Genomic DNA, 16,480 nt, shown 5'->3' with positions numbered 1-16,480 from the left:
GATAAAGTGAAGGAAGGACGGATGGATGGAGCCGGGGGGAGGTGGGGGCTGCAGATCAAGCAGGAGGGCAGAGGGCTTGTACATTCATTGGCTGCTGTAATCAGCTGCACAAGGGGGAGGGGGGAGGGAGAGGGGGAATTTTTACTCCAGCTCATAACTGCGATGAGAGGCTTTGTAGCAAAGTCATGTTTCTTGTCACAGCTGTAAGAGAACACGTCTGGTAATGTGCAGCCAGGACATAAAAGATGGAAGAAGCTATATTCCGCTCTGTTGCTGCCCTCCTGCCGTCTTTCCCGCTCTGTTGTCCGTGTTGATATACATAATCTTACTGTTCATCCTACAGCTCTCTTGGTTCATCTACCCTCTACACCTACTACCCTCTTCACTTTTTCCAGATCATATTCTCCTTCTGTCATCTACCCAACATCCTTTTCCATCTCTCTGTCTCCTGTTTTTCCTCTTCACACCTGTTTGAAAGCAAAGTCAGCTCTCAGACAAGTGAGAACACAGAAATCCTTTTATCTGTTTATTCTTTCCCTTTTTCCTTTTCACTTCTTGCCTTCTTATCTTCTCCTCCCACGCTGCCCCAACGCCATTTGCATCCACATACGCACACACACACATAAACCATGTCAAATTTAAGACATGTTCTTGACAAGGTTATATAAATACAGTCAGTGTGCTCCCGCTGACCATAAAGAACACACACGCTTCTCTCTCGTCCTCCATCTCTGTCACACTAAAAGCACTTTAACTGTGTTCAAAAACATATGACAGGATCTTTCTCCTAGGCTGCTGGGTCAGGTGTTACCAGATGTGTTATTTACACACTCAAAAACAACTAAGCCTCACCGTATGAGAATATACACACATTCCACATTTGGCTTACAAACAAAGGGACTTCTATTTGAACGATGCAACCTTTAGCTGACACTGCTTTAGGCATTCACACACAAACACCTCCAGAGGCAGCACACACCATATTCTTATAGTCCTGCTCAGGACGAGGCATTTGAGGTTCTGCCAGGCAGCAGCATGAAGTAAAGTGTGTGTTACCTTGACCTCGGTGCTCAGCTGTGCTGCTGTTGACATTAAGAATTGGCACATTTCACAGATTTTTTACAGTAGAAAACATCAGCTCGGGATAAAAGCCTGCAGTTTCAGATGGTATTTTTAGTGTGTGTGTGTGTGTGTGTGTGTGTGTGCATTTGTTACCTTTTGGGGACTAATTCACCGACCTGGTCAGGAACAGTAGTCCTCATGTGGACCAAATCCCCAAATTGTACGAGAAATGAGAAATGAATGCATGATTTGCACATATTTTGATTTTATATTTCAAATAGATTATGCCATTTGATTTCAGCATAATCATACGTTTTATTATTCATAAGATCCCTATTGAGTATATTATCCATTCACTATTTTGTTTGGGAATAATTACATGTATTAGTATTGTTCAGTAAAAATGTGTTAATCTTTCAGATAAGCTGAAGGAATACATGTTACTTGATGGGTTGACAAAAGTGTTTTTCTTAGTTTATGAAAAATTGAGCCTTTGGAGATGAGACATGGTTTTCACACAACAGCGGCAATATGTGACACTGATCTGAACTCAAAGGTCTGTTTATTAGCTTTTTTGAGTTTTCAGCTGCATCTCACAATCAAGCCAGCTCCACTCAGTGATGAAACATATAAAATGGAGTTTGAAGATTATGAGATTATTTTGCCACCCATACTGTTGAGTCAAGAATAAACTTGCATGGTCATGTAATAAGGTGTAATTGATACTGATTCAGACAAGGAAGAAAACCCCTTAAAGAAATAGTTAGACATTTTAGGATAATACACTTAGCTACCCCTCTCATTTCTGCACGGTATAAGGCTGAAGCCAGCAGCAGGTTAGCTCAGTTTAGTGTGGAGACTGGAAACAGCTCGTTTGGCTCTGTCTTGAGGTTATAAAATCTGCCCACCAACACCTCTAAGCTCACTAATTAAAATCATTCTATTCCATCCTTTCATTGTCTTTACTGCTTAAGAGGGTCTCGGGGGAGCTGGAGCCAATTTCAGCTGACATTGGGTGAGGGGCGGGTTATGCCCTGAACAGGTCGCCACTCAATCACAGGGCTGAAGTATCGAGACAGACAACCAGTCGCACTCACATTCACACCTAAGGGCGATGGAGAGACACCAATTAACCCAACCTGCATTTTTTTGTTCTGTAGGAGGAAGCACCCGGGGAGAACCCACGCAGGCACTCATTAAACTGTTATATCTTATTCCTTTAATCTGTAAAAAAAAAAAAAAAAAAAGTAAAAAAGACATGCGGTGGTTTTATGGGGGGGGATTAAGACTACTGCTAGGTTAGCTGCTTCCAGTTTCTGCGTTAAGATAAGCTATCTAGCTGGTGGTTTCGGCTTCATATTTACTGCAAAGATATAAAAGTGGTATCAATCTTCTCGTCTAACGCTTGCCAAGAAAGTGAAAAAGCACATCTCCCAAAATGTCAAACTATTCCTTTAATTAAAAACACTGACGCTTGGTCAGTGTAGTCATTTTCAACTTGTGGTGGTTTTTTCTGCTCTTTGCTAACGTGGGCCACTTCCTCTGTAAACATGAGCAAATGAATGCTGGACAACGCCAACAACAAACAACAGACCGCTGTGACCGAGATGCACTTTTGACTCAAAGGGAACCACAAGCCAAGTTAAATTGATGCTTCACCCAAAATAGTTGCTGTTTGGTTTTGTTTGAGGGCAGAAAAGAACAAAACAAAAACAGTACAAATGAGACTATATAACACAAATAATAAAAACTGTCTCTCCATGCAACAAAGTCTGATGTGGGCTGAACTGGGAAACATCACAAGTTCATGAATGTTCCCTCTGCTGCTCATTTGGCTGAGATTTAAAAAGTGTATTTGCTTCTTTTAGTTCTTTTATGTTGAATTGTTATTCAATTTGAATACAACATGTGGGAAATATTTTGTGTATAAAACCCTTGTTTGTGTGATGATATGCCAGCTGCACTATTCTTTCACACTGAATCTTTCCTTCGTTACACATGAACTCTTTGTACGGTTCCTTATCTGCCATTTTCTGTGTTATGTAATCTATGAAATACAATACATTTTAAAAGCTTAAACCAAAACTAATGCTAATAGTTGACAAAACAATCTTATCTCAAGGGACACTTACTCGCTTGATCTCGAGCTTTCAACCGTATCCTGCAGTCTTAATCAGCAGATATCATGGAAGTGTACAACACAAAACTGTATCTGCTGATGAAGAATGAGTAAGTTTCTGTTTTGTCCAAAAGAAATGAACCGTCACTGATAGTAGTACTTGTTTAAATGCATTTCAGTGACAAATGGAAGACCTTCGAGTTTTAATTTAGCTTTAATTTTACTTCATCTAAATTTTATTATGTGCTAATTTTGCTCTCATAGACATGACTTAATTTATTTGATTATGCTGAACCCTCCTGTTTCTTCTCGTCCCTCTGCAGCCTGTGCGGTGGGCTACTTCAAGCCAGTTTCGGGGTCTGTTCCCTGCTCGTTGTGTCCATCCAACAGCAGAACCAGCCAGGAGGGGTCGAGAGTATGTGAATGTCGGAGCGGCTTTTACCGAGCAGCCAATGATGCCAACTCCTCTGACTGCACAAGTGAGCTTTGTCTGTTTGTTTGTTTTCGCCTGGCTTTGTGGGAGGTGTTGATGGGGCCTCACTGGGGTCATTTGTCATTTACTCAGCCTGTGAGAACCAAGATGTACAATCACTGACCAAAATCAGTCCTCTTTTTATCACTAGTATTTAGTTTCTGTCTTCTCTTTACTTCACAGCTACACTTTGTTGTATTCAATTCCTTTAACTTAGTGAAATGTCTCTGCCAACATCTTAGTATACCGTGCATGTGTTATATATGTCAAACCCCTCTCACTCTATCTTTCCACTTCTCAGCTCCTCCATCTGCTCCAGTATCGCCGTCCTGGGAGTATGAGAGTGGTGATGGTGGGGTGTCCTTAAGGTGGCGCCCTCCAGTGGACATGGGAGGCCGCAGCGAAGTGTGGTACGGGGTGGTATGTCGGATCTGCCCCTCAGCCACCATCACCAACCCGGCTTCATGCTCCTGGTGTGGGGAGGGCGTGACTTTTAGTCCCTCCCAGACCAACCTAAAACAAACCAAGGTCACCCTCAACAACCTGCTGACCAGAGTCACTTATCTCATACAGGTACTATGGAAAACTGTCTGTGAATAGCACAACACTTATCACATTGTAGTTAATCTAAAATGGTCTATAGGAGCTTTAATAATTGCTTCAAACTGCGCTTATGGCTAATTTGGATTACTGGTGAATTTTTCTCATGAATAAGTGCAGCCAGTTGAAACTGATTTATAAGAATTTTTTGTGAATGGTGAAAGATTTCCTTGAGCCACAGGGGACGAGGATCCTCTGTATAGCTACTGTATTATTCCATAAGCTCCACATCAGCAAATACACACTGTCATTTATTATTTAGCTCGGCATAGCTCGACTAAATCATGGTGTATGCCTTATTCATAATGGGTAGATATTTCCATTTACTGGTGTTTGTGGGCCGGCAGACACAGTGCAGCTGCATGTGTCAGGCATTGTTTGTCAAATACTGAAAGCATGTCATTAGAGTAAATAGAAAACAAAGGTTTGTATGTCACTTCTGCGTGTTGTTCTTATTGACAGGTGCAAGCTATGAATGAGGTGTCAGCTTTGAGCCCTTTTCCAGCTCGATACACAAGCATCAATTTCACTACAAGCCAGTCAGGTGAGTGTGGGGCACTGAGGATGAAAAAGATGAGATGAAAGTGAAGGGTTGCTCTGATGATAATGTTTGAGTAGTTACTCTGTGTGTGTGTGTGTGTGTGTGTGTGTGTGTGTGTGTGTGTGTCTGTGTGTAGGGCTCCTCTCTCTCTCTCTCTTTCTCTCTCTCTTTCTCTCTCTCTCTTTCTCTCTCTCTCTCTCTCTCTCTCTCTCTCTTTCTCTCTCTCTTTCTCTCTCTCTCTCTCTCTCTCTCTCTCCCTCTCTCTCTCTCTCTCTCTCTCTCTCTCTCTCTCTCTCTCTCTCTCTCTCTTTCTCTCTCTCTTTCTCTCTCTCTCTCTCTGCTCCATCTTTTCTTCTCCTGCTCTCTGGACAGGAGGTTGCTCGAGGTTACAATATCCTTTCATATCCAATTATAATCACTGTAGAGGAAGAAAGGGACAAATGAGAGATGGGAAGACAAAATGATAGACAGAAAGAGAAATGAAAGTAGACCAGTGAGGAGAGGAGAGGCGAATGGAGCATTGTACAGACTAAGTACACCATTATACAATTTTCCAAGAAACTGATCAAGATTGATTAGAGCTCTCCGTGAACTTAAATGATCTCAAATCTACTTGTGTGTGCTCTCTGAGTTATTGATTAAATGGAATGCCGGAAAAGTTCCCTTTAACCGGTCAGCCAGCCGGCATAGTGACTGTAACTGGATCCTGGTCGGTGCTCCATAAAAACTCTTACTCAACTGTCTTCATGCTCTACTAAATATCCTTTTCAAGTTCTGTAACACTGCCCCCATGTGGTCACTGTCACATCAACACAACTCTACTGAGACACAGTTTAGGGATGACGGTATGTTTTTAAAGCAGGTTAACTGGTCAACCATCAGGTCTCTCATAGACATCACTGTTATCTCCCATAGTTCCCAGCACAGTTCCCATGATGCACCAGCTGAGCCGTGCCCCAGACTCCATCACGCTCTCGTGGCCTCAGCCAGACAGGCCCAACGGAGACATTGTGGAGTATCAGCTGAGATACTATGACAAGGTAAACAAACATTTTGCAAATACTGTTCCCACATGCAAAAAAAAATCACACCACAACACAGGACTCACTCCTTCTTGTTTCTCCGTCAGGGTTCAGATGTGGACAGTGCAGTCAGTGTGTACAGTGAGACCAACACAGTGACCGTCACCTCTCTGATTCCTGGATCCATCTACGCCTTCCAGATCAGAGCTCGAAATGAGCGGGGCTACGGACCCTACAGTAACACCATCTACTTCACCACGCTGCCTCTAGGTACAGCATTCATTTAACAGCAGTTAAAGAGACAACTGCAAAAAACAACCTCTTATTAGAGATATAAGCACACTTCTATATAAAAAATGGAGGTTACGGTATTTACAGTAGGAGTCGTCTTCTTCAAATTAATTATGAAAGCAAAACAATTGTTATATAGTAGGTCAGTGTCATCAGCTAGTCATTACTAATGAGTCTTTACTTTGTTCTTTGCTTGGAGTAATGATCACAGGGAAGATAAAAGAAACATCTCAGGTAGAGATAAGATTATTGTGTTAAAATCAACATTTGAAAAACAAACAGTTTTAAAAACCCTTTCTTCCATTATTAGGTGAAGATGTTCAAAGAAAATAATTATATCAAAAATATCCTCTTGATTTTGTCCTAACAAAACACAATTACATGTTGCTCCCTAATTCTTGCATAGTAGTTGAGTACAATATCAAATATGTGTTTACTGTAAGTGAAAGTCAGTGATTTTACCCTGTGTTTAGTTTCTGGCTCTGGAAACAGTTGAAAATGTGTAGACTTCTCGTCTCAGACTTTATAGTCAAAGACCGTCTCAGCTGGTATCAACAAATTATATCTTTCTCACTTTCTCTGCCACAGAAGAACATTCACAGCAGATCCAGAATCGGCTTCCTCTGCTGGTTGGCTCGGTGATGGGAGGGGCAGCGTTTCTCCTCGTTGTGGCAGCGATCGTGGTTGTGGTGGTATTTCGCAGGTAAGTGATTGGTTTACAAGACATATATCATCTATTTCTAAAATTGTGTTCATTTACATTGTATTTACTTTGTTGACATTGCAGTAAGAGGAGGGAGAGTCCATACAGCGACAGACTCCAGAGGTACATCAGTAACCGAGGTGAGTGTGAGTATATTTGACCATTTATATTCCATAATGAGATCTTTATATTTAAAAGTCATTAAATAATAAAGTTAAGATACAAACAAATGTTTCCATGTGTGTTCCATTAAATCTTTGTATGTTTGATGGTATAAAATGTCTTTACTGAGCACTACAAGATTAGAAAACTCAACCAAATGTCAAACCTTGATTAAAATTGTCTGTTTTCTCTCCAGGTGGAGTCAAGTATTATGTGGATCCCTCCACTTACGAGGACCCCAGTGAGGCAGTCAAAGAGTTTGCCCGTGAGATAGATCCTACTCACCTGAAGATTGAGGAGGTGATCGGTGCAGGTAGGCCTGTTTCTCTCTTTTATTTTAAATCTTCTTGAACATATATCTTACGTGTCTGCTCAATGTAATCTTTTACACATATTTTTCACTCCAGCCCAATTTGGCGAGGTTTCTCGAGGCCGCTACCGTCCGCTTGGTCGCAGGGAGGTGCTCGTAGCAGTGAAGACTTTACGTTGGGGGGCGTCCGATAGAGAAAAGGGGATGTTCCTCAGCGAAGCAGGAGTCCTGGGACAGTTTGACCACCCCAATGTTCTGAAGCTGGAGGGTGTGGTTACACGCAGCCCTCCAGAAAGGATCGTCACTGAGTTCATGGAGAACGGGCCCCTGGATGCCTTCCTCAGGGTGAGACAACAATAACAACCCACAAATAACCATATTTGGCACACATGCTTCACGACATCTGAACCAGAAAATCTCCTCCTCTTCTTTCCCATTCCCCTCTGCCCTGCCTACATCCTGGGGTCTATGAATCCTTCAGGAGAACGAGGGCCAGTTTAGCGTCCTCCAGCTTGTTGGGATGCTCAGGGGAGTTGGTGCAGGGATGCGTTACCTCTCTGAGAGAAACTTTGTCCACCGGGACCTAGCAGCCAGGAACATACTGGTCAACTCCAACCTGGTCTGCAAGGTGTCTGACTTTGGCCTGTCCCGACTCATGAGGGGTCTGGACCAAAATATACCAACATACACTGCCTCACTGGTACGTACTGGGAGCTTTTTACAATACACGCTTCTGATTTGTTAGTCTGGTGTAAGGAACTTCACTGCTTCACGGTCGTGGTCCTCTGTTCGCCTCCATCAGGGCAGCAAGATTCCTGTGAGGTGGACGGCACCAGAAGCCTTTCAACATCGCAAGTTCAGCTCAGCTAGTGATGTCTGGAGCTTTGGCATACTTATGTGGGAAGTGATGTCATATGGAGAGCGTCCATACTGGGATATGAGCAACCAGGAAGTGAGTAATGTAATTCAAAGTAACACAATGACAGACTGTATGACTATTTTGGTCATGGGTTTTATAGTGTATAAAACCCATTTTGTAATAAAACATCTAAAAACAAAACTCTTATCAGATACATGTGGTCTTATTGTGTCAGTTTAGGGGTCCTTGATGTGAATCACTGATCTAGGTGAACTGTAACGTCTGTGGTTTGCTTCTGTATGTTCAACTATTGAATACAGGCATAAATATGCCCAGAAAATTAATGAAAAAAGTATTTGATTTAATGCAATTACAGAAGCAAAAGCAATTTTGTGTTTTTGAAATTAAAATGTATGTTGTTATATTGTTGCATGTATTAAATAATGTTGTTTGTTATACCTTTTAAAAGGGGGAATAATGTTCAAAGCTCAATTAACCCTTGTGCCTGATCATAAGTATCAAATATTCATACATTTTCAGGATTTTAACCCTTTAAATCCCAGCTTGTTTACATATAACACCAGTTTTCTTAAATGAAAAAAACACAAAAAATGAATTATTTTCGATATACTAAATGCAAAATGAATTATTTTTGGGGGGATTATCACTGTCTGGGATATGTCAATGATGAGCAACAACATTGATTTTGATGCAATATTATTTGTTGTGCAGTGTCAGATTTAAAAAAAAAAAAAAAAAAAAAAAAAAAAAACTCCCTCTGGGATCCTTAGGGACAAAAATGTCCCTATTGCAACCCCCATTTTTTGACCTCCATGCCAAAAAATAACTCTTTCATGCATTCCTGTGTTCTGGGCTGTCATTTGGGAGACAGGGCTTCAAAATTTATTTTGTTTTTGTTTTTCACCAGATAACATCATTTAGCTGTATTTTACCTATGGCAGAATTCCCCAGTCCTGCTCGTCCTGTATTATGAAGCACAGCAGACTAGTGAAAAATGTGGTTGCATCTAAAATGACCTGGATGTGTTGATATGGGTGTCAGAGTGTGATGTGTATTTGTGTATTGAAATATAAATGTGTGTGTGTATGTAAATGTGTGTATGTGCAGATACAAATGGGGACTTTATATTGACTTGCAGTTCTCCATTTATAGCATTTTGTCTAAATTTCTCTCTCTTTATCTCTCTCTCTCACACACACACACACACAAACACACACTCTCACACACGTGTGTGTGTGTGTGTCAGTGTGAGAGAGCGAGGTTTACACATAATGTTATTAATGCAGACCTGTAAGACAATACAAACACAGATTAACTTTTCAATACACACATACACACCACACTCTGACACCCATACCAACACATCCAGGTCATTCTGAATGGGCTCACATTTTTCACTGGTCTGCTGTGATTCATAATACAGGATGAGCAGGACTGGGAAACACTGCATTGTATTCTCCCATAGGCAAAATATAGTGAAGTGATGTTATCTGGTGTGTGCCTCACTAATGTCCTTAGTGAGGCACAAGGGTTAAGCAATATTGAGCTAACCTCTAACTAGATACAAATGACTACTGAAGTACAATTACACAACAAGTGTTTTAATATTTTAAAGTCTAACAATGAATAATGTGTTTTAAGTTCTTACTTTGCAATAGATAAATGCAGTGTACAATATAAAATATTCAATGCCTAAATCTGAAAGTCAATTAGAGTTTAATACTTTAGAACGTGGGAGTAGTACCAACATCTAAAATATGGATGCCTTCATGCTCTTCTTTATTGAACAGTAAATGGTGACAAAATACCAGACAATAGAAATGTGCATAATCTTCCTTAAGTCACTGTTAAAAGCCTTCACTGGTCTGTGACCTTTTTTGTAAGGCAATTACACAAGACTCCTCACACCATCTGCCCTACTTATGTCTAGTGTCTCTTCTCTCTGAAGGTAATGAAGGCAGTAGCAGACCAGTATCGTCTCCCTGCCCCCCACAACTGCCCCCCAGGCCTCCACTCGCTGATGCTTCAGTGCTGGCAGGCTGAACGAGGGGACCGGCCAGGCTTCGACTCCCTCCTGTCCTCCTTGGATCGGCTCATCAGGCACCCTGCGTCGCTCAAGGCAGAGCCAGCTCGGTGAGGCTGCAGCTTCTGGCAAATACTGGTGCAGAACATATCGCAGGCAGCAGGTCATGTACAATCTGCTGTATTCATGGTTTCTCATGTTCTTATTTTTGACATTTCCCCCCTTTATAGAAGCTGCTCTCAGCCGCTGCTGAGCCCCACCCCCACAGACTTATCAGCAGTGGCAACAGTCAGTGACTGGCTGAAGGCACTGAGGATGGAGAGATATCAAGACGAGTTTGAACGAGCGCACCTGGACACGTTGGACAGAGTCAGCAGGCTGTCCATGGAGTGAGTATAGTTTTCTCACTAACCTTCAGGTTAAAGAAGAAGATCATTTTACAAAGCAAAGCATAGTCATTTTAGATTTCCCTCAGACAGCTGTCTGTTATTATTCTTCTTTTTGTAGTTTTATGTTCAAGTAAACACTTTTATCTTCCTGGTTTGCTTCATGTAGCTCATGAATGAACCATTTTCTGGCAGTTGATACTTTAATCTTAGATGAAAGAGTTTCCCGAAACTCACCAGCAAGAAAGAATTTCTTATCACTGCTCACTGCTGTATCATGACGCCAAGAAAACACTTAAAACAATAAAAAGCAGACTTCGCGGTAACTCTGAAAGATTACCTACCTGTCATTAGCAAGTTTCAGGCTTGTTTGTTTTAAGTTAAACCACTACATGAAAGATAAGAAACCATGTGTATTGCTTTGAAAAATGAACTGATCATTAACACTAATGTATAGTTACGTATAGTTTTTGTATTGACCCAAAATAGATAAATAAATACCTTAAGTCAGGGAGAGTCATCTTTTCCCGAGCAGTTGTCATGGCAGCTGAGCAAACATATTTCCAAGGTCATGTTCAACAATTTGTATATTTTGGAGAAAAATGTACTTTACAGGCACATTTCTGTCCAAACTGCTGCTTGACGAGGTCCTCTGACTTTGTGTCTCCAAAGTTTTCCACCATATCTTGGCCTTTCTAAAGAAGGCATTGCTCAGTTGTCATAGAGATTTTTTAGTTGTTATCACAAGTCTCAGGTATGAAATTTTGTGGTTATAAAAAAGGGGGACAGAGTCACTCCCATCTCTGCTCAAGGATGGTTTCTTGCTTTGGATGTAGATATTTCTCTGCAGTAACATCAGGGCTTACATCATATGATTATATTTTTATATCATAAATTGTGTCTTACTTTTACTTACCACAGTGCTTTAAGTAAGTAAGTGAAACTTTCAATATATGTTACTGTTCAAAGCTCAGGTCACACGGTGCCTCACAATTAACTGAAAAATAGGGAAATATTTAACATTTCAATACTAAATGAACTAAAGCACAGTATTAATGAAAAGATTTAGGATGAATCAAGGTAAGTTTGAGCATCAATACAATCATGGACTCCCACTCAGTTTTTATGGAGTAAAACATGCAAAACCACCAGTATTATCCTTCAATTTATCAGTTAAGACACAAACAAGCTACATGTTGTGATGAGCTGTCTGGTTCATCTGCTCTCTCCTGCAGTGATATCCAGAATCTTGGCGTGAACCTGCTGGGACATCAGAGGAAGATCGCCAGTGCAGCCCAGCAGCTCCGGGCCCATCTGACGCAGGGTCAGGTGAAGGTGTGAAATCCACCGACAGAACAACCTGTGCTGTGGATTTCTAAGGTTTTCACATTCCTCTGCTTGTTGTGTCTGGTTTCTGCAGCAGCATTTATTTTCATGGAGCATATTCTTAAGCCAAAACCTAAAAAATCAGCTTGTTTAAGCATGAAGTGCCACTTCATATTCTTAAAACCTGACATGACAAACACAAGGTGGTGAAAAGGGGGATCAGACTTTTCCTGCCAGTCACTCAAGACAAATAAAAGAAGAGAGATGCACTTTGGGAGCTGCAGTCGAAGTCAGAGTGAGGCTAGGATTTACCGAGGAGAAGAAGGACTTCTCACGATTCCTCAATGTTTTTCACTAGATTTCACTTTATTGTTGTCTGCCTTCTTCTCTCCTCATCAGTCTGCAATCCTACCTCCCACCTCCTCCTCTCTTCAGTATTCTCACATCTAGTTTGTCTCACTGCTGTCATTCCTTTAAACTCCTCAACCTCCGTGCCCTCACTAAGAAACTATGGAAATAGTTTTTGGTAAAATACTTACGGAGATCTCTCCTCACAAAGAATTGCGTGAAGACAATCAAAACCCTTTTCTAATATTTTTTGTAACTTGTAAAGTTGTATCACTTCCTCTCTATTTAAAACGCCAAATGCTGAAAACTGTTAGCAAAAAAACAGTGTAAGTGTACTACCTAGCAGCCTATGGTTTGCCTTATAAGGTTTTACCATTAGCTTTCAGAAAAGTGTATAGTTTGTTCAATGTCCCAGCAAAAGCAATCACCAGTCCATGATCAGTTCTGCAAACCCTGAGGTTAGATATGAATCACTGCCATGAAATAGGGAAAGCAAAACCTAAACAAATGGATGATTTTAAAATCTGTAATCTGTTTTCCCCTTTTTGAAAGACATATCCACTGTCTGACAGCAGCCCTGTTTGTACGACTCACTCTCACTTTGGGGCCTCTCAGCGACAGCAGAGCTCATATACTGTAATATGACAAACTTCACCTCAGCTGCAAAAACACGTGTCCATCTGTGATGAAGTCAGAGCAGAACAGCACCCACCGTTAATGTGTACCTTCCACACTTCACCTCGTTTTGTAGATTGCTACCGTACAGACACTGAGTCATTAAAGCATTGTGAATGTGTGAAATGGGAAAGATGGACGAAATCTGATCTGATTTACACTTGACGGAAGGAGGCGTAATGCTTTTTAAGTACATACCTGTGTGTCTGTAACGTGTGCTGTATAGGAGGCTGTATTAATGTGTACATCAGGTATATGCTGTACATGACGCTGTGTGTGTGTGTGTGTGTGTATGTGTGTGTGTGTGTGTGTGTGCGCACGTGTGCAATTGTGTGTGTGTGTGTGTGTGTGTGTGTGTGTGTGTGTGTGTGTGTGTGTGTGTGTGTGTGTGTGTGTGTTTGAGGCAAGTGTGTCAGGCTACACACATTAATAACTGTGTTTACTTGTATGAGTGTTCACCACTATTCCATAATTGTGCAAATTTGTAAAATAAATGATATGGTTTTATTTAAGAAATTTCATTTGCCTCTTATTTAACAGTGCCTCTCTGTCTGATGTCCACCTGCCACTTATAATGCCTATTAAGAAAAAATAGTAATACAAGTTTGGGGGACTGTAATGATATGAGTATATTGAAAATGAAAAAGTAAAGACAAAATCACGACACGCTGTAATGTATTCAAGGTGCACAAGGTGCCACTCGTATAACATTTAATAAAAAAGTCCACTCATTAGTCTACAGCCACTAAAAGGATTGACATACTTTACTTAGACACTGAGATGCTAAATATAAGCTAGAGGCTAATGTCAACATGTTGTTTAGCAGGTATACCATGTTCACTTTCTTGGTGTAGTGTGTCAGCATGCTAACATTGGCTAATTAGCACAAACAAATTATAACTCAGGCCTTTGTGAATGTCATTGGTTTTGAAGGTGTGTGCCAAATTTCGTGGCAATAAATCCAATATTAGTAAAGATATTTCACTTAAAAGCAAAAATGTGAACCTCATGTTGGTTTTAAAGGTAATGTCACGTGATCACTGGAGTCAGCGAGCTTAATTCTCTGGGGATAAGCTTGAATCCATCTGATAATTGTTGAGATATTTCAGTCTGGCCCAAAGTGGTAGACAGACCCACCAACAATCAGAGCCATCCATACAGCTACACCATTCTCAGTTACTAGATTTAGTCATGAAAACAGCATTTGGAGCATTTGCAAATTTGCATATATAATTGATGGATCTCGTGTAGAGTTGATGGGTTGGTGCTAAAAACAACACAACAAATGGGCAGACATCCATAATGGCATACAACAAAGGAACCAGAGTGCAATGTCTAATAAACTGGTTCAAACCATAAAATCAAGCAAGGCCATCTAATTCAGCGACTGTATTCATTAGTGTCCTTATTCTCTATAGCCTACGGAGAAGCATCATACATGAGGAATATTGGAAATTACAACCCAGCTGTGGCTTTAACGCTGCTGCAAAAATAAATAATATATTCTCCTTGATGTACTGATATCACCTTCACCGTGTTCATGTTCCTCAGATCAGCAGGTTTGAGTTGGAATCAGAGTTTGGGATCTGCTGGGATCAGCAGTAGTCGAAGCGCAGACACTGGTTTCCCACATGTCCTCCTGCTGCTGCTGCTGCTGCTGCTGATATCAGAGCAGATCTGGACTGATAGCAAGAACGCTTACACAACTTTCACCTTATTCTGCCAGTCTGATGGTACAGTCACGTTGTCCTCCACGTCCCACTGTTGGGTTATTTTTATAATGACATGATTACTGTTAGATTATATTCTAGATCATCATTTCCAAACACAGAAAATATCCAGGGGTTCAAGTATTTCTTTTGTGTTACCCTTATGCTTCTACCTACATGCCATGTCTATAATAATAATCTAACAATATGTATATAATGACTAAGGGGGGGGGGGGGGCATCATACAATAAGTACATTTACTTTTGATACTTCAGAGTAAATTTGGTCATTACTTCTGTAAAATTTAAAGACAAAACTTTTAATTGTAATTAAGTGTTTTTATAGTGTGATGACTCTGTAATATTGTAGTAATTTAGGTGGGTAAAGGATCTGAATTCTTCATATACCACTAAAAATATCTATTGCTGAATTAAAGAGAAATATGAGAATGACTCACAACAGGTGTAATTTTCCACATTTCCATTTGATAACTTGGTGTGGTCAGATGATGTGGTCAGAATAAAACTGAGATTCATTTGATTTGTTACTGTTCTTCCATCGCAGCTCAACAACATTATCCGAGGAAACATAATGAGGGAATTCTAAAAAGGCTGTAACTTTGGATTTTAAAAAAGCTATAACTAACTGGAAGCCCCGTATTAGCATCAGATCCACATTATAATATATTTTTACTCAAAACAAAAAGTGTGGATTTTGGCCCTGATCACTTACAGTGTAAACATAAGTTGTGGGTCATCTAATGCCCAGTATGAAACAAGAGGAATGATTACAGTCAGCAAAACCTGTTTCAGTTTTCATTTGGGCACCTGACTGTTGTTTTAGGACAGACTTTAGAAATTGTGTCCCTATCCTTTAATCATGATAATCGAGCACTATTGTGTTATGTCACTCTGAATATGATCAGTCGGCCATCACAAACGTCCCACACATGACTGTAAATGATTGTTTGCTGTAGTGTTGCCATCTCAAGCTGACACAGTGTTGTGAAAGAAACACAGGTACGTATGTACAGAAACACTAGGCACACAAACCACAAAATCATGTTTTCACAGTGTTATTGTTTCTTTATAAAGACATTAACAGACTGGAAACCACTGGTCTTTATGACACGACTAAGATGGCGTTCAGTCGCCGGTAAACAGCTATTATCTCTACAGTTTGAAATGACGCCATATCTGATGCCATTTGCCGGGCCTCCAGAGTCTCCCTAAACCCTCTTTATCCTGTGGTTAACCAGTCTATTAGTCATGACCTATAAATGTTGCAGCAAAATACCTGGACACAGCCGAGATGACCAGAAGTGTTGAAAAGTTGACTGAATCAGCAGTTTACAAATAATTCACTTGTATGTAAATTAAATGTGTGATTCAGATGCAGTTGGTTGCTTTTTGAACTAATTCTACTCACATAATGAATATCTAGAATTTCACAAAACAAAAACATATCACTGGCTTTGTTTTCCACCTGGAGAGGAAAGTGACATATGCTCATCGGACATGATGCTGCCAACCACCAAATGATCATTATGGTCTTTGTAATGTGGCAATTATTGTGTTTGTGATCATTCCTGTTGACATATCAATGGTGCTCAACATGTTAAATCATTGTGAATGATTTACCCTACTAACCAAATAACATGATATAATCCCAGTTTCACCTGGTGACATGTACTTGTTAATAAGACAACAAAAAATACTGCAACATAGACAATTTGTCAGTTTATATCTGGTTTAAATTACAAGGCTGTGTTCAAACATACAGGCTTGCAATTTCCAAACAGGTTTCCTTAACGGTTCACCAGGAACAATGACCGCAATGTGTTGACTATCA

At 40.4% G+C, this 16,480-nt stretch overlaps 1 protein-coding gene across 1 annotated transcript in view; it reads left to right on the top strand.

Moving 5' to 3' along the window:
* The window catches only part of ephb6 (eph receptor B6), a 38,781-nt gene extending 26,791 nt beyond the window's left edge, over positions 1-11,990 (top strand). Inside the window, exons 6-19 of the mRNA XM_053326411.1 lie at positions 3,505-3,660; positions 3,955-4,226; positions 4,716-4,797; positions 5,710-5,834; positions 5,924-6,086; positions 6,696-6,810; positions 6,895-6,950; positions 7,169-7,285; positions 7,380-7,627; positions 7,764-7,982; positions 8,085-8,234; positions 10,111-10,295; positions 10,419-10,574; positions 11,807-11,990. Of these exons, the coding sequence (XP_053182386.1) occupies positions 3,505-3,660; positions 3,955-4,226; positions 4,716-4,797; positions 5,710-5,834; positions 5,924-6,086; positions 6,696-6,810; positions 6,895-6,950; positions 7,169-7,285; positions 7,380-7,627; positions 7,764-7,982; positions 8,085-8,234; positions 10,111-10,295; positions 10,419-10,574; positions 11,807-11,912 (2,150 nt within the window). The 3' untranslated portion in view covers positions 11,913-11,990. The remainder of the gene's footprint in view (positions 1-3,504; positions 3,661-3,954; positions 4,227-4,715; positions 4,798-5,709; positions 5,835-5,923; positions 6,087-6,695; positions 6,811-6,894; positions 6,951-7,168; positions 7,286-7,379; positions 7,628-7,763; positions 7,983-8,084; positions 8,235-10,110; positions 10,296-10,418; positions 10,575-11,806) is intronic.
* The last annotated feature ends 4,490 nt before the right edge of the window (positions 11,991-16,480 follow it).

The sequence above is a fragment of the Scomber japonicus genome, chromosome 10 (genome assembly GCF_027409825.1).
Source record: "Scomber japonicus isolate fScoJap1 chromosome 10, fScoJap1.pri, whole genome shotgun sequence".
NCBI classification, from domain to species: domain Eukaryota; kingdom Metazoa; phylum Chordata; class Actinopteri; order Scombriformes; family Scombridae; genus Scomber; species Scomber japonicus.
This window is presented reverse-complemented; position numbering and strand designations above follow the sequence as displayed.